This window comes from Pristiophorus japonicus, chromosome 18 (genome assembly GCF_044704955.1).
Source record: "Pristiophorus japonicus isolate sPriJap1 chromosome 18, sPriJap1.hap1, whole genome shotgun sequence".
Lineage (NCBI taxonomy): Eukaryota > Metazoa > Chordata > Chondrichthyes > Pristiophoridae > Pristiophorus > Pristiophorus japonicus.
Genome location: NC_091994.1, coordinates 13,514,455 through 13,540,124, shown reverse-complemented (window position 1 = coordinate 13,540,124; position 25,670 = coordinate 13,514,455). Strand labels below are relative to the sequence as shown.

The 25,670-nt window shown below is 41.9% G+C and overlaps 1 protein-coding gene across 3 annotated transcripts in view; it reads right to left on the bottom strand.

Moving 5' to 3' along the window:
- Positions 1 to 4,171: 4,171 nt before the first annotated feature.
- Positions 4,172 to 25,670, bottom strand: part of LOC139228559 (proprotein convertase subtilisin/kexin type 4-like) — a 38,636-nt gene continuing 17,137 nt past the window's right edge. For all 3 annotated transcript variants that reach the window (XM_070859672.1, XM_070859674.1, XM_070859675.1), the window contains 9 exons: positions 24,389 to 24,561; positions 23,048 to 23,260; positions 21,678 to 21,778; positions 19,648 to 19,751; positions 17,606 to 17,723; positions 15,070 to 15,249; positions 13,389 to 13,513; positions 10,967 to 11,086; positions 4,172 to 4,722 (listed from right to left, as the gene is read on the bottom strand). In XM_070859672.1, the coding sequence (XP_070715773.1) occupies positions 4,175 to 4,722; positions 10,967 to 11,086; positions 13,389 to 13,513; positions 15,070 to 15,249; positions 17,606 to 17,723; positions 19,648 to 19,751; positions 21,678 to 21,778; positions 23,048 to 23,260; positions 24,389 to 24,561 (1,682 nt within the window). In that variant the 3' untranslated portion in view covers positions 4,172 to 4,174. The remainder of the gene's footprint in view (positions 4,723 to 10,966; positions 11,087 to 13,388; positions 13,514 to 15,069; positions 15,250 to 17,605; positions 17,724 to 19,647; positions 19,752 to 21,677; positions 21,779 to 23,047; positions 23,261 to 24,388; positions 24,562 to 25,670) is intronic.

The window sequence follows — 25,670 nt, the reverse complement described above, 5'->3', positions numbered from 1 at the left end:
GCAAGTCATCTTTCCTCCCCCCACCGATATAACAAAGTCTTTAGGGGAATGCACCAAAACACACCCACCTTTGGTTGATGAAGTTTCTCCCTCCTTCCACACTGGATAGTTGTTGATCTTTTTCCCCCTCTCTCCAACTCTCTGCAGCAGTATTAAAGGTTGTTGAATTTTCCGCTCTCCTCCTCTCCCTCTGGATGGATTGGAATTGTAGAAAGCTCCTTCCTCCTCTTCCTGGGCTGTTTCACAGGGCTCACTCAAGGCCTCCCAGGCAGGAGCAACAACAGCAAGCTCCTTCTCACTGCTCCAGGCTCCAAGTGAATAGGCCACACCTCCAAAGCTCCACCATTGGTCCACAGATTCCCTGAAAGTAGGCGGCCAGGTGGTTAAGGTGGCATACAAAATACTTACCTTTATTGGCCAAGGCATAGAATATAAAAGAGCAGGGAGATTATGCTTAAATTGTATAATACTTTGGTTAGGCCACAGCTGGAGTACTGTGGCAGTTCTGGTCACTGTTTATAGGAAGGATGTAATTGCACTAGAGAGAGTGTAGAGGAGATTTACTAGGATGCTGCTTGGAATGTAGAATCTTAGTTATGAGGACAGATTGGATAGGCTGGGTTTGTTCTCATTGGAACAGAGGAGGTTGAGAGGAGACCTCATTGAGGTGTACAAAATATTGAGGGGTCTGGACATAGTGGATAGTAAGCGTCTATTTCCATTGGTAGAGGGATCTATTACGAGGGGGCATAGTTTTGAGGTGGCTGGTGGAAGGTTTAGAGGGGATTTGAGGGAGGGCTTCTTTATGCAGAGGGTTGTGGGGATCTAGAACTCGCTGCCTGGAAGAGTGATGGATGCAGAAACCCTCAGCACTTTTAAGAGACAGTTGGATGGGCACTTAAAGTGCAGTAACCTGCAGGGTTACAGACCTCGAGCTGGTAATTGGGATTAGACTGGATGACCTTTTGTTGGAAGGAGCAGATATAATGTTAAGTACTGCAGGGAATAGAATACAGCCAGAGTGATCTCCTGGACTAGTGTCGATCGCCTGGATCGGTCAGAGGAATTTTCCCAGATTTTTTTCTCCCTAAATTGGCCTGGGTTTTTAAAATCTGGTTTTTACCTATCCCAGGAGAGCACATGGCTCTGGTTGGGGTGGAGTGTAAAATGTTTCGGTATAAGGGGTGTCGCAGTTGTGTGAGGCAGACTGGTTGGGCTGGGTGTTTTTTGCCTTTACGTCATTGTTCATAGGTTTATATGTAACCTTCAGGGCTGCTGACCAAGGGGCGGGTAGCCCTTTGCCGGCCGGCACAGACACGATGGGCCAAAATGGCCTCCTTCTATGTTCTATGTTTCTAAGGGGGTCACAATCTCAGGATACAGGGTAGGAAATTTAGGACAGAGATGGAGGAGAAATTTTTTCACTCAGGAGGGTGGTGAACCTGTGAAATTCTCTACCACAGAAGGCTGTGGAGGTCAAGTCACTGAATATATTTAAGAGGGAGATAGATAAGATTTCTAGAAACAAAAGGCATCAAGGGGTATGGGGAAAAAGCAGGAATATGGTGTTGAGATAGTGGATCAGCCGTGATCATATTGAACGGCGGTGCAGACTCGAAGGGCCGAATGGCCTACTACTGCTCCTATTTTCCATGTTACTACAGCTTCCGTGCAGCAGAGCAGGTCTCCAATCGTCCTGGTTAACCCTTGCCACAGATAAAGTGCAACATCCCCACCGACACCTGGGAATCCCTGGCCAAAGAGCGCCCTAAGTGGAGGAAATGCAGCCAGGAGGACGCCAAGCACCTCGAGTCGCATCGCCGAGAGCATGCAAAAACCAAGTGCAGGCAGCAAACCAGTACCACCCACCCTTTCCCTCAACGACTGTCTGTCCCACCTGTGACAGGCACTGTGGTTATTTTCTTGGGTGGCTGAATAGTCCAATAACTCATTTTTAATGAGTGGAAGTGTTCCTCGATTGCAAGCGACTGCCTATGATGATGACTACAGCTTCCAGCACCAGTTGTCCCAAGTGTGCAACGACTTTGAGGTGGGCGACTGGGTTGACGAAATCAAAGCCCAGGTTGCCAGTTAGAGCGTGGGCTGGAACATCAGCAGGGCCCAGGCACAGCGGTGTGGCGGCAAATGAGGATCCGGGGCCCAGAAGAGCCAAGGGTCCAGGGGCAGCACGGGCCAGCCCACACTGCAATGTGTGTGCGGACTAGGTCCGTGCAGCAGAGCAGGTCTCCACTCGTCCTGGTTAATCCTTGCCACTGGATAAAGGCCTAGCTCGGTCAAGCCCGTGTGGTGGCTGATGTGCAACGGTCACCACACGTTAAAAAAAATCCATGCACAGGCATCTTCCACCCCTGGAGTTCAGGACTGGAACATCGGGTCCTTCATTGAAACATCTGTGAACTCATCCCTTTTGGTGTGGAAGCAAGTCATCCTCGTTCGCAAGACGGCCTATGATTAGATTTATATAAATGGGCTAGAGCCAATTCATTGTCACAAAATGTTGGTCCAGAAATCGTGGGCTCCCTGGGTCCGTACGAAGTTGCTAAGGACCTGGAAAGGCAGTGGAAAAGCCGGTTTTCGACACGCAATGTGCATGCGCTGAAAACCAGTTTTTCCGATCGGTCAAGTTTCTGGCTTGACAGATCATCCGCAGATCGGGAGAGAGGACCTTTGCCAGGGCAAGATTGCAGGATTTACGCATATCCTGCCCAGCCAATGTCTTCAAAACTCGTGTGGCTGATAAAAGCAGACACATATACCTGTAAAAGCCAGCTAAGTTTAAAATCATACAAAAACATTATAAAAAATAAATTTAACATTTAAAGACCCTGCCCACTATATTTTTAAAATATAATTAAAACATTTTTTAAAAAGCATCAATTTTTTTCTTTAACATTTCTATCAACTTTAATTTCTATAGTGTATTTATGTGAGGTTTTTTTTAAATGTTTTATGTAGTGTTTGGGGGTGTTTCTCATTCATAGTAAGAGGAGATTCGAATTTATGAAACTCCTATTACTATGAATGGAAAAAATACTTACTTGTGATTGGGTGTCCAGGCCCACGTGACTCCTGCGGATGTCCCGACGTGAACATGCTCCGTTGCGCAAGAAGAGGAGGCCTCGAGTCCGGGATCTCAGGCAGGTATTCGACCAAAAGGTAAGTGTGCATCTTTTCTCTTTTAATCGTGAGAAGGAGGAGAAACAGGGATTTCTGGCCCATTCAATTGTATTAAATCCAATGTTACACAGCTGGCATAGTTTGCATTGCCTCGTTATACTCTGCCAAATAATAATAACTATAGTTAGCTGGAAGAATTTGCAGCAAGATCCAACTTGTTTGAATTAGTTTCCTGCCAGTACCTTTGGCGCATTAATTACATAGACAAGAGGAAAGACAGGAAGCTGTGGGAAAGAAAATTCTGCCTCGACTGATACTCATTTGTCATTGGTGATATTGGACATGAGATAGCACCATTAAAAAAAGTGCGGGGGGAAATTTGGGCCAAAAAAAAAAGTACTCGTGGGTAAACTTTTTTTCCTGTACAGTTAAGACTACAAAATTAGCAACCTCCAACTGTGGCGAGATTTGACATTCCACCTCCCTCCTTTATCGCACCCCACCCACCCCAAAAAAGTAAACATTTTATACTATGATCAATTGTTTATACCCACACAGACAAAAATTTTTAAAAAAGAGAGTTATATCCTGGAGTTTTCAATTAATTAGCCTCCAGGAGAAATTTCAGCATTTTATATTCTTGGAAGTTGGATGTGTGATTACACAGCTTCCTCAAGAGATAAACTGGGACGAGTAAATAGTAAATGGTCTGCTGGAAGAACAAGTCTCAAACATCCTCTGATATATTCCCTTGTACAAGTTTGAATAATCTACATCAAAACCTAGCTGTTTAATAACTGTGGCATGGCATGGAGATGGACAAGGTTAGTGCATCAAGATGCCTTCCAAAAATCTATTCATGTACTTTTAGAAACTTGAAAATGGTATTTCGACTAAAATTAATTAGTTATTTTGGTGAGGTTGAACTGGAAGTTACATTCACCCAGACTAAAAGGCAAAAAGATGAATCAGTAGGTCTATTCTGTGATTGGTTGAAATAATGACTACTGGATCTGCATTTTAATCAGTTTTTTTTTTAATGATCCTGCTGTTGGTTCAACCGTGTAATAAAGTACGTGGATTCTGTCTCGCTGCTTCCAGTTCCCTCATCTGTAGTGTCACGCTGTACTTGTAGTTGCATTGTTTCAGAGGCTCCAGTGGGTGAGGTGGCTACCATTACTGTCTGCCTAATACTTAAACGGTAGATCAGCCAGGACAATGAGGTTATACCACACATCAGGGCAACAGGTGCACCAATGAGGATTGCGACCATCACGGCCACTTTGTACATCCCATGCTTTTGCTCATTCCTTTCATTCACATTGGAACGTCTTGGGTAAATAGGTAGTGAACAAGACTGGCGATTGTCATCATAATTTGAAAATGGAGGACATGTCTTGCAGTTATTTACAGAATAGCCATTGCAGGAATAGCAAGATGAATGGCAAGAAGCACAGGTATTCACTGTGAAACTTCTACGAACCCCACTCGCTGTTTTATTTAAAGTCCTTGAAACATTGTAATAGTGTGGAGGACAGTGGGTGAGGCAAAGGTTTCCGAAGATGACAAAAGCACCTTGGCATTCTGTGAAGGGATACAAAAAAAAATGTTTAAACAAAGTTATTTGCATTTAAATATACCACCTCTAATAGGTATGAGACTTCAAATAAATCCATTTTCAATAATGATACAGGACAGCATTTGATGTTTATCTTTCAGTAAACCTACACCAATATCAGACAGACACATTACACAATAGCTCAGGAAAGGTGCAGTCTTGAATCTAGCTGTGCCTCATATTTCTACCAACACTGCAGTCAAGTACAATAGCTCATCAACTGATTTAGTTTTGTTAATCCCTGTTGACAGTAAAGGTAGAGCACCCGAAATCCAGAAACCTCAGAACCAAGGCCGTTCTGGATATTTCAGAACGTCTTTCCAACATCCCAAATCCGGAAACACCTGTTTCAACAGCTCCGGCTCTTTCCAGTGTGTATGTAGGGCTAGACATACTGGGGATGGAAGGACCTGTACAGGTAATTGACACTGAATCCCCCCCCAGAGGAAAATCTCTCAGTTTCCATATAATTTTGTATCCATTGCAAGGAAATTGCCAAGCGGGAGGACAAGTCCAGGCGGCAGCTGAGCAAGGGAGGAGTCTGGCGACGGGTCTGGATTTCGGAACATATTCTGCATTCCAGATGACCCCGCCATGGATCGGCCCGGTATCCGGATTCCGGAACATTGTGAACAAGGAGTTAAACTAATATGGCAGGGGATGGGAACCAATGCAGGGAGAGGGGGAAACAAAAAGGAGGCAAAAGCAAAAGACAGAAAGGAGATGAGGAAAAGTGGCGGGCAGAGAAACCCAAGGCAAAGAACAAAAAGGGCCACGGTACAGCAAAATTCTAAAAGGACAAAGGGTGTTAAAAAAACAAGCCTGAAGGCTTTGTGTCTTAATGCAAGGAGTATCCGTAATAAGGTGGATGAATTAACTGCAAATAGATGTTAACAAATATGATGCGATTGGAATTAGAGACGTGGCTCCAGGATGATCATGGCTGGGAACTCAACATCCAGGGGTATTCAACATTCAGGAAGGATAGAATAAAAGGAAAAGGAGGTGGGGTAGCATTGCTGGTTAAGGAGGAGATTAATGCAATAGTTAGGAAGGACATTAGCTTGGATGATGTGGAATCTATATGGATAGAGCTGCAGAACACCAAAGGGCAAAAAACATTAGTGGGAGTTGTGTACAGACCTCCAAACAGTAGTAGTGATGTTGAGGAAAGCATCAAACAGGAAATTAGGGGTGCATGCAATAAAGGTGCAGCAGTTATAATGGGTGACTTTAATATGCACATAGATTGGGCTAACCAAACTGGAAGCAATACGGTGGAGGAGGATTTCCTGGAGTGCATAAGGGATGGTTTTCTAGACCAATATGTCGAGGACCCAACTAGAGGGGAGGCCATCTTAGACTGGGTGTTGTGTAATGAGAGGATTAATTAGCAATCTCGTTGTGCGAGGCCCTGTGGGAAAGAGTGACCATAATATGGTGGAATTCTGCATTAGGATGGAGAATGAAACAGTTAATTCAGAGACCAAGGTCCAGAACTTAAAGAAGGCTAACTTTGAAGGTATGAGGCGTGAATTGGCTAGGATAGATTGGCGAATGATACTTAAGGGGTTGACTGTGGATGGGCAATGGCAGACATTTAGAGACTGCATGGATGAACTACAACAATTGTACATTCCTGTCTGGCATAAAAATAAAAAAGGGAAGGTGGCTCAACCGTGGCTATCAAGGGAAATTAGGGATAGTATTAAAGCCAAGGAAGTGGCATACAAATTGGCCAGAAATAGCAGCGAACCCAGGGACTGGGAGAAATTTAGAACTCAGCAGAGGAGGACAAGGTGTTTGATTAGGGCAGGGAAAATGGAGTACGAGAAGAAGCTTGCAGAGAACATTAAGACGGATTGCAAAAGTTTCTATAGATATGTAAAGAGAAAAAGGTTAGTAAAGACAAATGTAGGTCCCCTGCAGTCAGAATCAGGGGAAGTCATAACGGGGAACAAAGAAATGGCAGACCAATTGAACAAGTACTTTGGTTCGGTATTCACTAAGGAGGACACAAACAACCTTCCGGATATAAAAGGGGTCAGAGGGTCTAGTAAGGAGGAGGAACTGAGGGAAATCCTTATAAGTCGGGAAATTGTGTTGGGGAAATTGATGGGATTGAAGGCTGATAAATCCCCAGGGCCTGATGGACTGCATCCCAGAGTACTTAAGGAGGTGGCCTTGGAAATAGCGGATGCATTGACAGTCATTTTCCAACATTCCATTGACTCTGGATCAGTTCCTATCGAGTGGAGGGTAGCCAATGTAACCCCACTTTTTAAAAAAAGGAGGGAGAGAAAACAGGGAATTATATACCGGTCAGCCTGACATCAGTAGTGGGTAAAATGATGGAATCAATTATTAAGGATGTCATAGCAGTGCATTTGGAAAGAGGGGACATGATAGGTCCAAGTCAGCATGGATTTGTGAAAGGGAAATCATGCTTGACAAATCTTCTGGAATTTTTGAGGATGTTTCCAGTAGAGTGGACAAGGGAGAACCAGTTGATGTGGTATATTTGGACTTTCAGAAGGCTTTCGACAAGGTCCCACACAAGAGATTAATGTGAAAAGTTAAAGCACATGGGATTGGGGGTAGTGTGCCGACATGGATTGAGAACTGGTTGTCAGACAGGAAGCAAAGAGTAGGAGAAAATGGGGACTTTTCAGAATGGCAGGCAGTGACTAGTGGGGTACTGCAAGGTTCTGTGCTGGGGCCCCAGCTGTTTACACTGTACATTAATGATTTAGACGAGGGGATTAAATGTAGTATCTCCAAATTTGTGGATGACACTAAGTTGGGTGGCAGTGTGAGCTGCGAGGAGGATGCTGTGAGGCTGCAGAGCGACTTGGATAGGTTAGGTGAGTGGGCAAATGCATGGCAGATGAAGTATAATGTGGATAAATGTGAGGTTATCCACTTTGGTGGTAAAAACAGAGACAGACTATTATCGGAATGGTGACAGATTAGGAAAAGGGGAGGGCAACGAGACCTGGGTGTCATGGTTCATCAGTCATTGAAGGTTGGCATGCAGGTACAGCAGGCGGTTAAGAAAGCAAATGGCATGTTGGCCTTCATAGCGAGGGGATTTGAGTACAGGGGCAGGGAGGTGTTGCTACAGTTGTACAGGGCCTTAGTGAGGCCACACATGGAGTATTGTGTACAGTTTTGGTCTCCTAACCTGAGGAAGGACATTCTTGCTATTGAGGGAGTGCATCGAAGGTTCACCAGACTGATTCCCGGGATGGCGGGACTGACCCATCAAGAAAGACTGGATCAACTGGGCTTGTATTCACTGGAGTTCAGAACAATGAGAGGGGACCTCATAGAAACGTTTAAAATTCTGATGGGTTTAGACAGGTTAGATGCAGGAAGAATGTTCCCAATGTTGGGGAAGTCCAGAGCCAGGGGACAGAGTCCAAGGATAAGGGGTAAGCCATTTAGGACCAAGATGAGGAGAAACTTCTTCACCCAGAGAGTGGTGAGCCTGTGGAATTCTCTACCACAGAAAGTTGTTGAGGCCAATTCACTAAATATATTCAAAAAGGAGTTAGTTGAAGTCCTTACTACTAGGGGGATCAAGGGGTATGGTGAGAAAGCAGGAATGGGGTACTGAAGTTGCATGTTCAGCCATGAACTCATTGAATGGCGGTGCAGGCTAGAAGGTCCGAATGGCCTACTCCTGCACCTATTTTCTATAGCAAGAGATCTGTGGAAGTTAACTCGTTTTTGGTTGCTGTGGTCAAGGGAAAAAATATCAGGAGCACTGTGCTCTATTATAAATTTGAGGTTATCACAAAGGAACTTAGCTCAATATTGATAGATATTTCAAGAAGCAGTAACCAGTAAAATCAAAGTGTTTGCGTGAGCAGCAGGGGATAGCCAGACACAGCCATAACATCTCATTAAAAAAAAAAACAAGAGCCTGATGGCTGCAACTAATTAGTGCATTTAACTGGAAGTCCTCCCCCTCAAATAAAATTAGTAATGTTTCAGTAAAAGTACAGAGAAGCTCCTCTTCTTCAAACCTTTTAATTGAAACCACTGCTTAGTCGATGGTGTGCATTCAACAATATTTTAATTAGTTTGGCTCTCCATTTTGTGCCATTTCATTATAATGGTCATTTGCTGCAACCATGTAGGAAATTGTTCAGCATGGAAACTATTATCCACATTGAGGGGGGGGGGGGGGGGGGGAGGGGGAGAAGCAGCTCTGGCCATTGCATGCAACAATTGATCATCCAGTTATTAATTACTACTACAAAGGCCATTATCAATAGGCTTACAAAAATGTAATGATTAATTGGCCAGGTGGGTGCATGCACATCGAACAGGAAATGTAGAAAATAAGCTCAAAAAAAATTTCTATTTCCAGCTCCCTTGCCTTCATGGCAACGCTCAGCTTGCCAAATCACATTATGCCTCAATGACTACTGGCATCAATTGTTTTGCTGCGCATTGGACAATTCCAACATACTGGAAACGTGTGTTCATAACAGCCTTTCTACATGCTAATCATATTACAGATTGATGTTGGTCTTTTTTTGAAGACAATTACAGTTTTTGGACTATATGTATTTTTTTCTTGGCCGGGGTGGGGGAAGTTGGAGAAAGGCAAAAACCCAACTAATTATTTGTCGATATGGTTTTCTGCAGTTAAAATATTTATCACCTCTCATCCTTTGCCAAGTGCGATGATTATTAACTCATAAGTGGCCAGAGTTGTTTCAGAAGTGCAATGAAAAGGAGGAATTCTTCTAACTATTTTTCTATCTAGAAAAAAAAATTTAAAAAACCTTTGTGCCCGTTTTGAAAACCCATGTAGTGATCACAGTGGGTCATATTTTCACTCTGGTGAAAAGATGTCCATGTCCCCACTGTACAAACACAAGACTGAGTACGTACAAAGGTAAGCATTACTTTGTAAGACAGAAAATCATTTTTATCTGTGATTGATAATTTATTAGATTCTTTCTTACTGGTCACAGTACACACTCAGTCAAGCATTGTTGGCTGGTTTTACAAGCTGCAGAAAACATACATCTAGCTGATGTGTACACCTCAGGACAAAGCCTGGATGGGTATAGATTGCTTGCTCCATCATTGGATGGAAGCCCATCTCATCAGATCATTCAACAACATTTTAAAAATTGAACAGGGTTAAACCATTTTATTCAATTCAATGCGATTGACATTCTGGGGATCTTTTACAAGTAATGGGTTTGATTCATAGCTACATCTGTGTCAGACTAGAGTCAGTTTTGAGAGGGGGACAGGGCCAGGATGCTTTGTGTACCCTTTGACAGACTTGAATCAGTAGCTACAGGTTGCAGGCTTTTTATTTGGCTATCTGTACAGTTCTTAGTCAGTCTGAAGCTACCAGAGTGCTCCATGGTAGCATTTGGTTGGACTAGTGACCGGTGTTTCAAGAATCAATTTTATGTTGAGGTTTAGCAGACGGGAAACATCTTTATTGTTTGACCTTAGGAATAGTAAAATTATGTAAATATAAAGTTTGCAGTTTAATATTCAATAAATTGGTCTATTGGTTTATGAGCCAAATTAGTATTATTCTTCTGCTTCTGAAGTCATGAACATCATGTATGCCAGTTAACAAGGGTTCTTGATTTGACCCTGGGTCTTGGTGCATTAATCTAGATATTGGGTAGGTAAGGGCACAAATGAACCAAAGAAAAGTATCTAGGGGTAAAACCCAAGAACACAACACCTTGTATTTATCAAATAAACTTTATCATTTCAATTTATAGACCAGAAGGAATGGTCAGCTCCAGGCCCACGAATCCAAGACAACCAAAACCATCCTAAACTAATTACGAGGGCTCAGGTAACATGGATTTACCCATAAAAGCTCATTGACTGAACTGCTCAATGTGCTTTCTGAAATACTATTACTTATGAAGTACAAATTTGAATACACAAGGATACACAACAAACCCATTGGCTTTCTCTAAACACACTCTTGGAAAGCATTCCTGGACAAGTGTTAGTTTACATGCATTAAAAATGGTCCTAGCAATGAACCACCTGTACAACACTACCTGGGAGAGGAGCACCCAGAATGTGTTTTGTACTAAGTGACAAAAATAAAAAGGTAACTGTACAATAATTTGTGGTGGATTGAATATCAACTGTTGTAATGCATGGAGTATTACAAGGTAAATTTTGAAAAAAATATATTTTACCTACCTTCACAGAGTCCATCTTCATTCCATTTCCTACAGTCACTTATCACTGCATCCTTTATGTGTCGTGCCATCATGTTTTCATCAGTACCATACAAGTGAACCTTAAAATGGGACAGAACCCCTGCAGAAGATGGATTGCAAGTCATCTGATGAGGTTTCTCTGCAGTTGAGGCTAGCAGTATAGAACCTTTTTAGAATTTAAAATATCCATTCATGCATTTTAGGTTGGAACACACTGAAAACAATGCATTGCAATTATTGTAATCTGGGCTACTAAAAATACAAAGGCTATATTGAAGGTGGTTTTGTCTGCCATCTTGGAAATCCCAATAGTAATAATCATAGTTCTAAAATGATAAAGACTTGCATTTATATAGGGCCTTTCATAACCACCAGATGTCTCAAAGCACTTTGCAGTCAATAAAGTACTTTTGGAGTGTAGTCACTGTTGTAATGTGGGAAACGCAGATAATGACCAGATAATGTGTTTTTGTGGTGTTGATTGAGGGATAAATATTGGCCAGGATACCAGGGTTAACACCCCTGCTCTTGTTCAAAATAGTGCCATGGGATCTTTTACATCTACCCGAGAAAGCAGACAGGGCCTCAGTTTAATGTCTCATCTGAAAGATGGCACCTCCCGACAGTGCAGCACTCCCTCAGCACTGCATTGGTGTGTCAGCCTAGATTTATGCACTCAAGTTCCTGGAGTGGGACCCGAACCTATAACCTGCTGACTCAGGAGACAAGTGCACTACCCACCTGAGCCACAGCTGACACTTATGGACAGGTATTGTCACAACCACCATATGCATTTTAATAACCAATTATGCATGTAGATCTAGAATTCAGTCACTTTTGCCATACACAATAATGATAAAAATAAATTCTATTAGCGGTGATTTCAAGTAACATGGACACCTTCCCCTTTCCAGATACCTTATGAACTATCGATTTTAAAAACACATTTATATTTACTGTGCCAATAAGTCACGAGACAATTTACATTCTTCAAAATATAGTATTTTGTTTCAGAAGAACCTCCAGGGATTTAACAACAGGAAAGAACTCTGATCACCTCACTGGAATCACACAATTGAAAGACCATTACTTTTTCAACAAAAAAAAAAAGGTCATCTCTCCTCATCACCTCCCACAGGAGTATATTAAAGAAACAGCAATATATAATTTAGAAAAGGTCAGCAGATTAAAAAAAAAGGACCAGAAACACAAAAATAAAGAAAATCCTGTTCCTAGTCATTTCAAGTGTCAGCCTGACTCAGTAGCACTCTCACCTCCAAGTCAGAAAGTTGCAGCTTCAAGTCCCACTCCAGGACTTGAGCACATAAATCTAGGCTGACATTTGGGTACAGTACTGAGGGAGGTACTCCACTGTTTTTCAGATGAAACATTAAATGGAGGTCCCAATTGCCTGTTCGTGAACATAAAAAGGTCCTACGGTACTGCTTGAAAAAAAACAGTTGGTGTTCTGGCTAACATTTCTCATCCCATAGGCAGTCCCTCGAAAATCGAGGAAGACTTGCTTCCACTCTGAGTTCTCAGGTGACTGTACAGTCCAATACAGGAATTACAGTCTCGGTCACAGGTGGGGCAGACAGTGGTTGAAGGAAAGGGTGGGTGGGGAGTCTCGTTTGTCGCACACTCCTTCTGCTGCCTGCGCTTGTTTTCTGCATGCTCTCGGCGACGAGACTCGAGGTGCTCAGCATCCTACCGGATGCTCTTTGGCCAGGGACTCCCAAATGTTGGTGGGGATGTTGACTTTATCATCGAGGCTTTGAGGGTGTTCTTGTAAAGTTTCCTCTGCCATGTAGGAGTTCCAAGTAGAGCGCTTGCTTTGGGAGTCTCGTGTCGGGCATGCGGACAATGTGGCCCGCACAACGAAGCTGGTCGAGTGTGGTCAATGCTTCGATGCTGGGGACGTTGGTGCATCTATCCTCCCAGGGGATTTGCAGGATCTTGGAGACATCGTTGGTGGTATTTCTCCAACGAGTTGAGGAGCCTACTGGATATGACTAACATTTATCCCTCAACCAACACCACCAAAAGCAAAGATTACTTGGTCATTTCTCTCATTGCTGAGTGTGGGACCTGGCAGTGCACTTTTACCTACAAACAAAAGTGACTACACTTCAAATCACTGATATATCACAAGAACATGAAAAATGCTATATAAATGGAAGTTCTGTATTTCAGTTTTGAAAATGTAGGTTTTCCAAGCTTACGGAATTGGGTTCCCCTCTTTACCCCAGGGTTTCAAACACGTGACTGGCGGGAATTCACAGCGAAGAATGAAAGTCAGTAAACAGAACAAAACACACACTTCCAGCTACTTTGCAATGTACAAGAAAGGAACGGTTTGAGGCACTAAAACAAATTGTAGCACTCTTGTTTTAAAAACATACCAGTGTTTCTGGAGCTTCCTTTATTCTCAATCTCAAGAATCCAAACTCCTTTAGGGTCTTCATCCCAGCAGTGTGTGGTCATGAAGGTCCAGTCTCCATATCCATGGGGTGATGTGTCATACGGTCTTAAAAAAAAAGGAACATAAAACAAAGACAGCTGGCGTTCACGTTAGCCTGGGTAAACTATTTCCACAAATTAAAACCTCACATCTGACAAATAACTCGGAAATCATTTCAAATCAGATTAAACCTATTCACTTTGAACAGATACAGGATAAGGACTGCATGAATCACAGGTTACATAGATGGAGGATAAAAATGGATTTATTTTCTCTTATAAATTATTCCTCAAACTATTTTTTCAGCTTTATAACATAAGTTACTGGAAATGCAAATTATGTCTAGAACAAAAAGCACTTATTTCTAAGTGCCTTTCCAGTTAGGAAGAGTGTTCCACTGGTTACTGTATTAAAACCAGACAAGAGTTTTGCAATTGGTGTAATGGTTATAAATGTGTTAACAGCATGATATGTACAATTCAGAATATGGAATTGGTGCTGCACGAAAATAAAATCTATTCATTCATCACTTCAATGGCACTCTTTGGTTTTAGGATTCCAACAAAAAAAGGGTGGGAATAGTTTATTTGCAGCACATCAAGTGCTACCAGGAAAGTCTTTATAGATTTAATTGCCCTCTACAAACTCAGCTGGTAATGTTGTTCAAAATCAAGATAGTAAAAGAATTGACATCTTTTAAAAGTTTGAGTCATGAAAGGATAGCACACTTTGGCTCCCACTCCCTACAGCTATGAATTTCATTAAACATTTATTTAATAAGCATGGGATAGCCCTCGATTTAAAATAGCACTTTGCCAATCTCGCCAAAACTGAATGACAAAAAGCTCACCCTGGCAAGTAATATTGTGGCATCACCATTAGCAGCAATGGCACTAGGGAAAACCAAATTGAGGTTATGACCTCATTACTATTAAATTCCAATTTTTAAAGAACAAAGCATACTCCCTGGATTATAGATGCAGTACAAGCAGAATTTCTCACTAGTTGGGAAATGTGAAGCACACACGTCTTGCATGTTCTGCAAGGACTAACACATTATACAAAAAGAATGCTTAGAAATCACTAATGGCAAGATATTCTACTTGCACTATTGGTCAAGTGCTGCATAATATTTAAAAATATTTTAGGCAAATATCTTGTACATTCACTACTCTCCTTCATTGTTCCGGTGTTGAATCCAGTGTTTAAACTTCGGAGCCAAGCACATTAATGGACATGTCAGAAAGAATCCCCTCTATTATTGAATCCGTGATGCAACAAGGCTTTAAAGTTTTGTTCCCAACTCAACTCGGACATTCAGCTCCAAATAGATGCTCTGTAATTTTGAATGCACTTTCACTCGTGCTTTGAATCTGCACTGCCTCAATCCCAAACATAAAACCCTCTAAGCTTGTTCGTACAAGTCCTGTCACAGATACAATACAGAAGTACATTTTGTGTTGTATAATGGGTTCAAAAAGGGGACATTTCCACGAAAGCTCCAAAGTTAACCAGCAAGAGTCAGTTCACCAGTGGGTTTCGCATGACTAGAGGCTACTTGCAAGTCACTATTTCTCCTCCTTTAGCTATAGTCCAACAAACAACCAAAGAGATTTTCATACCTTACATCAACCAACTTGGAACATGTCCCACTAGGGCTACTAAGAGAAATCCTCAGATCACCTCTTCGAGTGTAGCTCAGTGACACTCTAACTTCCACATGCTCAAGAGACCGGATGTAATTTTTAGTTCCAGAACATGCGTTGATATATTTCTTGATAACAAGCTTTTCAGAAATAACTCTGAAAGAACAAGTGGAATTTTTAAGCGCAGTATGTTCTAATAAATGTTTCTTTATTAATTTAAAAGGATTACATACATTTTGCTCATTTTGTTACACTGCATTGAGAATATAATGGCACATCAGAGATAACATTCATTACTGGTGACTGAAATAGTTAACAATAATGAGAAGTGGGAGAGTACATTGGAGCAATAGCATGGTCCACCAAAAAGATGGCCGAACATAGGCACACACACATGTAAGAGAGAGAGATAGAGAGAGAGATGGTATAGAGATGGTAGAAGGTAGAAGGCAAAGCGAGATGGTAGAAGGCAGAGAGAGATGGGCAGAGAGAGACAAACACAAACTGATCTCCACAAGAAACTAGACACCGAGTCACTCTTGGCTACTTCAGCTACCAATTTCTGACTGAGGCTTGGCAAATTCCCACTACCCACCCTCTTCGTGGATGATGTGGGAAGAAAATAACTTCAGATAGCGAGAATCTTGCTATTGCTGAAAATCAATAAAGATATATTGAAAATGTACAATTGGATCAGGAGTACATTTGGCTTAATGGCCTGTTGGAGAAACTCCCAAGCTCAGTTGGCTTTGAGATACACAAATTATAAAATATACAAAACAGTTTTGCTTTTCCACAAAAGGAAAAAAAAATACATTGGTGGAGTAAAGGATCAGAGCAACTATGACAAACAAATATGACCAGAGCGCCCAGCTGCTTGGTAACCCTTTTAAACAAACTAATCCTGTTTAGGAACACTATACTGCAGTTGTGTGTTACTATTATGATCTTTATTTTCAAACTTGTGGTAAAAAAAAAAAATCATAATTTTTCGAAATTCAGTGTCACGGAAAGAGTGATTCTACTGAATCTATGGGCACTGCTAGAAGCTAGTTTAAAGCTACTCCAGAATGCTGCACTCGGTGTGGGTTATTTCATGTTTCAGACAGACAGCAGTAAGATTTGTAATTGAGTTGTGTATACATTATATAAAATAACAGATGACTGAGAATGTGCTACATATAGCAATAAGTAAAGGTCAGTGAGAGTGCTACAAGGCTGCAATACTATTAAGAGAAAGGTACTATAGCAGTTTAAGGTCAACCAGATGGTACTGCAGCACTGTACCACACTCTACCCAAATCACTGGTTATTCACACATTCTACTTTGCTATTTAAATTAGTTTCTTCTGTTAAAGGTTACTCATTTTGTGAGAATGTAGCTTCCATTGCTCCAGAAGATCCATAATATAGCACATATTATAAAAAGGACATGGCAAAGATATTTTTCCAGCACGTTACATACAATTCAATCTCTTGCATTTAGTCACAGGTTTAATCGATCAAAACCTCCGAGACTGTGTTACAGCTTTAAACACACTCCCAGCCACCTACCTTTTCATATAATATACACAATCTTCAACCTTTTTCCATGAAGCAGATTAACTGATCATTCATCCAATGATTGTTGCGTAACGACATAATATTCACTGCCGTCCAAAAGTCATTCATTGTGTGAAATACTTGAAATGTTTCAAAAGACTAACGTGCTACATAAATGCAAGTTATTTTCCTTTATTTAAAGAATTCCTTCAAACCTTGCTTATATACCTTTACCAAGCTTGGGTGCCTATTGAGTTTGGCTGTTAGATACCCAATCTTATATTACCAATATTGAATTTAGACTTCTGGGTCATTGCATTTGAGAGACCACCACATTGAAAATGTCCAGTTCTAACTTTACAAATATCAGAGAAATTATCCCATGGTGCATAACAGGAGTTAGTGACCTACAATTACCCAGAGAGTGGTGAGAATGTTAAAATAAAAATGCAATTCTTTTGTTGCACAAAAGTATGATGCTGGGCGGTCTATTCCGTTCAAACACTGTTGAAGCAAGAATACAGCCGGAATGTGGAAATCGCTACTACAGGGAGTGGTTGAAGCAAATAGTATCGATGCATTTAAGGGGAAGCTAGATAAGCATACCAGGGAGAAGGGAATAGAGGGTTATGCTGATGGAGTTAGATGAGGAATGAGGAAGAATGGCAGGAGGCTTAAGTAGAGCATAAATGGACAGGGTGGGCCAAATGGCCCGTTTCCTTGTTTATATATTCAATGTACAGCATAGGATGTTCTATTGTATGGGTTTTCTTTAATGCATGCTTAGCAAGCATACTACTAAGTAACAATTGCAGTTATGTACCATTTTGACCTTCATTAATGTTATTTAGCAAGTTGCTGGGCAGGAAAAGGATCACTAATAAGTAAAGTAAAGCCTTAAGACATTCAGAGCCATCTGTAATTGTATACACTATACAACAACAATTCCAATCTGCATTAACATGCTTACTGTGGGGATTTAATAATCTCTATGGAGCATTCCCTCTGTGGATGCACCGTCAACCATTTTGTTGCTAAATCCACCAGAAGTCCAGCATCTAGTAGTCCATACCCATAATGGTGGCTCACTGAAAATAATTAAACCACAATTCAGATTATCAGGCATTATTTCTTCAGGGTGTGATTTGAGGTGGTTCTAATGTGATTATCAGTGTAAAAACTAATCACATCCAGCCAGATAAAAACTGATAACATACTTTACATAATAGCTTGTAATAATTTGAGAGATACATTAGAGTAATATTTTTCAATAGACCATGCTTCCTGTGTCATAATGAAAGGCAAATCTAGGGCCATAACTCTAGGAAAAGCATCTGTCGCTATCATTTTAGATCATCTAAAACGAAGTCAAATTTAATCTTTGTATTATTTTGAAATACTGCGTGGGTCCTTCACTGGTCAATCTCAGGTTCTCAGAGACTCGCTTTTTATCCAGATTCAAGATCTGACCTTGGGCACTCAGCTCAAATGGGTTCATGTCGGAACACTGTACAAGGCTTCATTCTAAAGCTGACGTGGCCACAGGCACGGCACCATGTGACTGGCAAGGTGATGGGGTTGTCGATTAAAAAGGGATCATTTTCATTATGTGCTTTGATGGCTTTTTAATTTGTCACATCCATGGTATAGCATGGTGACCCCAACAATGAAACTTGATGCAGCCAGGATTTCAAACTTGAGTCAATCCAAAATAAAATTGTGGACCCTTTCTTGAAGGAAGGCCACTAATCTCAGGAGTTTCTGCACAAACATCTGGTATTCTGATGGATACTGCTTTTCAATCATAAACAGCCAAAGAAATACAAAAAAGGAGGAGGAGCTTTATGGCATTGCTTTAACTTGGAGATCTAAATAAAATGCTTTTCCTTAAATTAAATCTTAACACTACATACAGGGGACAATTTCAAGCAGCGTGTTTAGGCACTAAAGAACCTCAGAGACTGCCAAGCTGGGGTCTTAGCTGAAACACTGGTTGAACCCATATTTAGGGCAAGACGCCATCTTGGTAAAGGTGTGTTAGAAACTACCACCCAATGCTCATTAAGTGGCCGATTGCCACTTAAAATGTCTGCTAGTGTCATTAGAGGCCAGACGCCACTTTGGTGGCTAGCACTTGTCCCAATGCCGTCTCCTAGCAGTGACTAGCTGTTCGGAGTAAACATGGCGTTGGATGTGGATTTCAAGCGCTACTCACCATTTCATGCTGACTTGCTGCTGGAGTGGAGAAGAGCACCATAAACACATCGGAAGACTTTCTGGGACACTTTATCGACTTCACTAACACTCTAGCAACATTTAGTCTGGAAATTCTCTGCGGTCTTCAGCTAAAAAAATTAAGTGCTGTACTACTTTAGCTTATAGGAGTCACCAAGAGAAAGGGAGTGCTTTGGTCATCAGCATCTTGCTAAGGGTTGCCCTTGGTCTGGACGAGGAATGGGAGGAGGACGAGGCCAGGCATAGCAGCCCCAGCCGCTGCAGGATAGGGACAGGAGGGCATCCTTCCCCCTCCTGCAGGTACAGGACATCCCTCCTCCACCAGGAGCTCCAGTGCTGTGCCCGAGAACTTGCGCACCCCATCCCTTGGTCCCGGAGCCATCTTGCAACACGCCGCTGTGTGCCGGCTAGACTATTCCACACCTTCAGTGGAAGTGGGTGCGAGGAGTCCACATATACTGCTCCACGAAAATGGTTTCTAATCAGTACTTGAGTGCTAAACCTGCAAATGTCTGGTTTAGCACCTCCAGGCAAGTTCAAATTATGGTAATCAGCAATTAGGACCAAATGAGTGCAATAGACTTTCAAACAGGTATGTCTTATTAGCACAGCACTCATTTCAGCCATGTTTTCACCCCTTCACCAAAATAATTCCCACAATGTTTTAAAATGTATCTGGTATTAAAATAAAAAGCATTTTTGAAAGCCATTATTTGGCAAGAGGATGACTTTTCCAAGACATTGCCAGTTTAGTAAGGATACATGCCGCTTCCTTACCTTTGCGACCCACTCCATTTTTGGACCAGTCTTCTGCTTCCAAAAGCAAGGGTTTAGATGCTCTCACTACAAGATGCTGCATATCACGCCAGGTCAGTGTAGGACTACAAACACAAATCATATATTGGGCATTGTTTTTTTGCAAAGTAAAATATTGAAACATTTTAACAACTTGCATTTAACATAGAAATATGTCCCAGGCACTTCAGAGGCATAAGCAGACAACAATGAATGCCAAAGGCGATATTAAGATAACTTAAAAAAAGAGATCAAAGAAATTAAAAAGGAGGAGTTTAAAAGGAGGAGAGGGAGGTCAAGCGGCTGAGGAGTATATGGGGGGGGGGGGGGCTAGCTGGAAAAAAGAGAGAGGGTGCAAAAGGGGCCAGAGTTCTGGGAGGGTTGCAGCACCAGAGGTGGTTACAGATAACGAGGGGGAGGCTATTAAGGGATTTAAGCACAATAATAAGAATGTTAAGTTGAAGACATTAGAGGACTGGGAGCTAATGTGGTCAGCAAGGCCAGGAGTGGTAGGTGAATAGGAGCTGGTACAGGATGGGATATAGGCGAGAGTTCTATATGAGCTGAAGTCAGTGTGGAGGATGCGAGGCCAGCTAGGAAAGCATTGGAATAGTCAAGTCTGAAGGTGACAAAAACTTGGATGAGGGTTTCAACAGATGGCAGAGGATGTTAGAGGTCAAGGTCTAGGCTGTCTTTATAATGTAGAAGAGATTTGTTGGAAGCTTAGCTTGGGGTTGAGCAATCTGGTTCAATCAGAGACAGTGACCGGGAATGGGAAGGAATCGGGTAAATTATGGAGTTTGTGGCATGGGCCGAAGACAATGGTTTCAAGTCTTCACAATGTTTAACTGGAGGACACCGCGGTTTGTCTAAAACGAGACATCAGGCTAGCAGTTTTGACAACACAGTGGCAGTGGAAAGGTTGAGAGGGGTAGAGCTGGGTGTCATCAGCGTACATGTGTAAACTGACTGCATCATCTGAAGAGGATTCCAGTGGTAATGGTCCAGGGGCAGGAAGGGAAGTCCTGGCAGGGAAAACTATGGCTATGATTGTTATATGCAAGGGTGGACAAGGGCAATCCCACCGAACTGGACTGCAGAGAGGTGTTGGAGGAGGATGGTGTACCAAACGTGGTGTGTCAAAAGCTGCATAGTAGTTAATGAGGGGAAATACATCACCGTCACAGTTAGAGTTTGTAGCCTGGATTAGGGACATTACAGTGCTGCAATAGGGATGGAAACTGGATAGGAAAGATTGTAACATGCACCCAGATTTTGGAAGCAACAACACATTCAAAAGGTGAGGGGAAAGGGAGATTGTAAACTAATGCCCCACCACCAATGAAGCAGGATCGAGGTTGTTTTTTTTTTTAAAAAGGGGGAATTTTGAGGAAAAAGGATCAGAGGAAAAGGAACTATTTACAATTTCACCAAGTGTGGAGGCCAGAAAGGGAAGTCAGGTAGTCAGCAGTGTAGTGGGATCAAGAAAGCAGGAGGAGGTGGACAAGATGAGCTCGTAGAGGGCATGAGGGAAGAAACTAGAAAACGATGAGAAGGATACAGGATCAGGGATAGAGTTGACAGGGAGTGGGGGCACAGCAGAAGCAGAACAGATTGTCTTAGAAGTACATGAGTTTCTTGCACCTCATTGGAGAGGGAGGAGAAGGAGGAGTTATAAAAAGAGACAGTTGATAAAGAAAAGAAGCCATGGGTTATCTTTGCTCTCCAGGGTGATCCTGGGAGTAGTGGGATTGTTTTGGCACTAGAGTGAAGCTCCATTCTGCTTGATGTAGTCCAGCCAGTGCTAGTGATGAATAGCTAAACCAGTTGGCTGCCAGAGATACTCACATATGGAATGAATAGAATTCTAAAACCATCTAAAATTAACTGGACCAATTTCCCACATGTATCTGGAAATCAGGAGCTACTGTAAGACTGATGTCTTTAAATGATGTGGTTTTTGCTACAAATTTCAAAATCACTAAATCAAATCAGTAAAAAAGAAAAATTACTTTGCCTCCAGAGCAAGAGCTATGATCCCTGCAGCAAGTGGTGCAGATGCTGATGTTCCTGTGTGCTTCTCTGTACATCGTAAACGAAGGTCTGTCGTTACCTGGAGGAGTGGAGGGGGGGGGGGGGGGGGGGGAAAAGAGAAAAGATTAGATAGTGAATTAACCAATATTTCCCAAGACATGAAGTTGACCTTTTCAAAAGTCCTCTTGCAGTTTATACAGACAGCCCATTTCTGCCTTAACCAAATTAAGACTACACATTTGAACAGTCAGACATGTGATTATAAATCCTACTATCATTTTTAGAGATGCCTCCTTTGGGAAATACTAAGACTTGAAGCACTTTCGACTTAATCTGTAGAATCTTATATTCCACCTCTAATTTATCTATATCCAGAAGATGGGTTTTTCCATCTCAGGGTCATCAATAAAGGGGGAATGAAAACTGGACAGGAGTCATCCTTTACAACAATTAACATGTGCATGCATGGAAGGACACATTCAGCTCTGCACTTCATACTGCAGTATGTGGAACAGTTTTCCATTAATTCAAAGCATCCCAACTTTGGACCAAGGACAATACATCGTGACACAAATTTCTGCCTACACAATCAGATGTAAAGCCATGGAGGAAAAAAAAAAAATCACACTTCACAAATCACTATGGCCAAAGGCCAACCATAATGGAGGTAATGTTAATCCTCATAACGGACGGGAGGGGAATCGAGGGTGAGGGTTAAAATTTAAAGCTTTGAAACCAGACCCCAACCCGCCTTTAACACGCCCATTTTGGTTTTAACGGAGGTGGACGACTAACCTGATCGAGAGGCGGCTCAGTTATTTAAATATGTTAATGAGGCTGTGGGCCTGAAATTTTAGCTGCCATCTAGATTGAACTGTTGCAGGCCGGACTCAGGAAGCCTGTCAGTTGAAGGGAAGCGAGAAAGGCCAGATCCAACAGATAAGTGCCTTTCCAAAACTGCTTTTGGAGGAACAAGAGTGCCTATCCTCTGGCTCCCCAATCTAACCTACTTCCCTCCTCGCCCCCAATTAGCCTTGTGAGTAATCACCTCAACCTCCACAACCCACAATGTCTTCAACCACTACCCCCCTGCGATCTCCTGTCTGACCCACAATGTCTTCAACCCCCTGACCCACGATCACCCTCGCCCCCACCTGCCCCCTCCCTCCCTCCCAACAGTCAGCTAGCCTTTCAATCTGGCTGGCTGCCTGCTTTTCTGGAAAGAGAAAAAATATTCAAATGGAGGTCGTCAAATTTGGCAGGATCTCTGCATTATCCACCTCCCCCCCCAAAACAAATAATCGGGGCTAATGATTTGGTCTTTGCGCAAACAGAAAAGCTTTCTTACGATCTGTTTTTCTGTTCTGGTCCCACTGCTGTAAGTGGTGGTTAGTGTTGAAGAGCAGGCCTCGCTGTACCAAGGTACATTCCCCAGTTGAGTTGTGCTGCCCACTGATAGTGTGTAGATACTGTTGGTATAACCATCGCAGTTACAGTTATCATACTGGAAACCGCCATTACCAGATGCCCAGACAAAGATGGAACCAAGACCACCTCGACCCTAAGAATGAATAAGTAAGAACAAGTCACAAGCTGATCAGTTCATTTGTTCATTCAATACAATTGTGGGAGACTCAAATATTTTAGCTAAGGCTAAAATTAATACCTTATTCAGTGCAGATTATTGATTTTGAAGCAGTTTTAGGGCTATTATATAAAAGATACTACATATAGCACTGTGACAATTCTAATGAGCAAGATAGCATGAGATTGTTCAAAGCCCCTTCTTCACAAGGCACAATTACAATGCAGTTTTGAAACTGGTTTCTGAATCTAATTTTTTCCCTTCCCACCATCCATAACACAGAATTGCTCTGTAGTATTAACAGGACTTTGAACTAGCAAGACATTCTGCCAAATGCTCAGATCCAGATACAAAGATAGACAGGTTAAACATAAAATTCTAAGAGGGCTTGACAGGGGAGATAGAGAGAGGCCTTTTCCCCTTGCTGCAGGGTCTAGAACTAGGGGCACAGTCTCAGGATAAGGAGTTGGCCTCAAGACTGAGATCGATAGATTTTTGTGCACTAAGGGAATCAAGGGATATGGAGATAGGGTTGATTTAGAAGTTCAGCCATGATCTTATTGAATGGCGGAGCAGACTTAATGGGCTGTACGGCCTACTCCTGCTTCTTTATGTGGCAGTCCTATCCTGTTCTTGTATCTTATGCTGAACTATTGGCTAGAGGCAGCCAGTGTGTAAAAAGTTCTAATTCATTCAGTGGCATGAATAAATAAGAGTGGAATTTATTTTCCAAAGATGTAGGTAACAGACAGAACTCCCCATTCATATCATGAGATATTCTGCACAAAATGTGCTACCAGGCTACCTCCAACTAGCAATTCTAAAATCACTAAAACAAGGGATTACAGAAAAACACCAATATATTGTCGATAGCTCCATTTAAGATTAGGAGACAGTTCAGATTGTTAGTTTTAAGGGCTGAGGAATATTTTCATGCAACAAAGCTGTTGTAATACCAGAACATGTTATTTATCAATAATTATTTGCATTGTTTTTAGTTTAAAGCATGGATTGTATTGCATGCATACACAATTCCACGTTCGATGACCTAACACTTGTGTTACAAAATAAAGTTACTCAAATCAATTATTTTAATGATCTTACATTTGTAATACCCCTGAGAAATGCCTGAGTTGCTAACATTGCTGGTCCTTCCACAGTCTGCCCATTGTCCTCTGGGCCCCAGCTCGCACTATAGATGTGGATGTGCTGAGGGTTGAGGCTGAGAGAGCGAGCTTCCACTACATCAGTGATCTCTCCATCAAGCATTCTTACTCCTGCAAGCAGAAAAAGTCAAATACATTTTACAAATGGGAGGGGGAAATCAACACCATAGTAGTGTAGAAAGGATGTGGGTACTGTAATCATAAAATGGCATAATTCTAAAATCACCAGCCATGAAACCAACACTGTGGCTAAAGCTATTAAATTATTCATCGATGACAGTAACAAGTAGATCCATCCAAGTGTCAAAGTGGATATCAGGTACGTACCAGACACCAAGCAAAGATGGATGGGATAACCTGAACATGGAGAAAGCAAAGCACCAGATTAGATTAATGTGGAGAACAAGGCAAGTGTATTTGCAAAGAACAGGCAGTGGTGGAAGTAGGGTGTTAAACTCAATCACCTTTGAGCCATCACCCGTGTTTGTCCTTGCATTAGGATTGCAAGAGTGAGACTAAATCTATACCTCCAAGGCATATCTAGTCAAGAAAAATACACAAGAATGGTACATCCTCTCTAGGGATTGGATAGCTGTAAGGAAAGAACCAGACTGTAGCATAATCAACAGCACGTTTCATAGTCAATGAGACAAAGAAATTTCAGTAAATTCTGAGCGTAAAAGGTCTATAAATTTTATTTACTGCACCATAGCTACATCTTTTGCAAGTCTTTCCTCATTAGAATGCAGCAAACTACCCATTTTATATCTACAACTCAACACTGCATGTAATTTTGCAGGTCTGCAAACTAAAGTGTATGGATTACCTAGCAACATACAGCAAATATATTCCTTTCATGCCCCATTGACTCATGCAGCATCTTTACCTTACAACGAAGAATTCAACATAACTGGGGAGGAAAAGCAGCAGGCTTTCCGATCCTTCAGCTGGGGAGGGGGGGGGGGCGGGGGGGTGTGAAGAGAGAAAGAAAGAGAAAGAGAGAGAGAGAGAGAGAGAGAGAGAGGGGAAGGAGGGGAAGATTGCAAAGAAACATTGTCTATGTTACAGCGGTCATTTTCATAAAATTCCTTTGCCATGCGCTATACAAGTTGCACTTTTACAGGAGGGCATAAAGCAGAGTTCTAACTTATACATCAAATTTTACAGTACTTCCAAGAATATAAAATTAAACAATTTTTTTTTTAAAACCAACTAGTTTA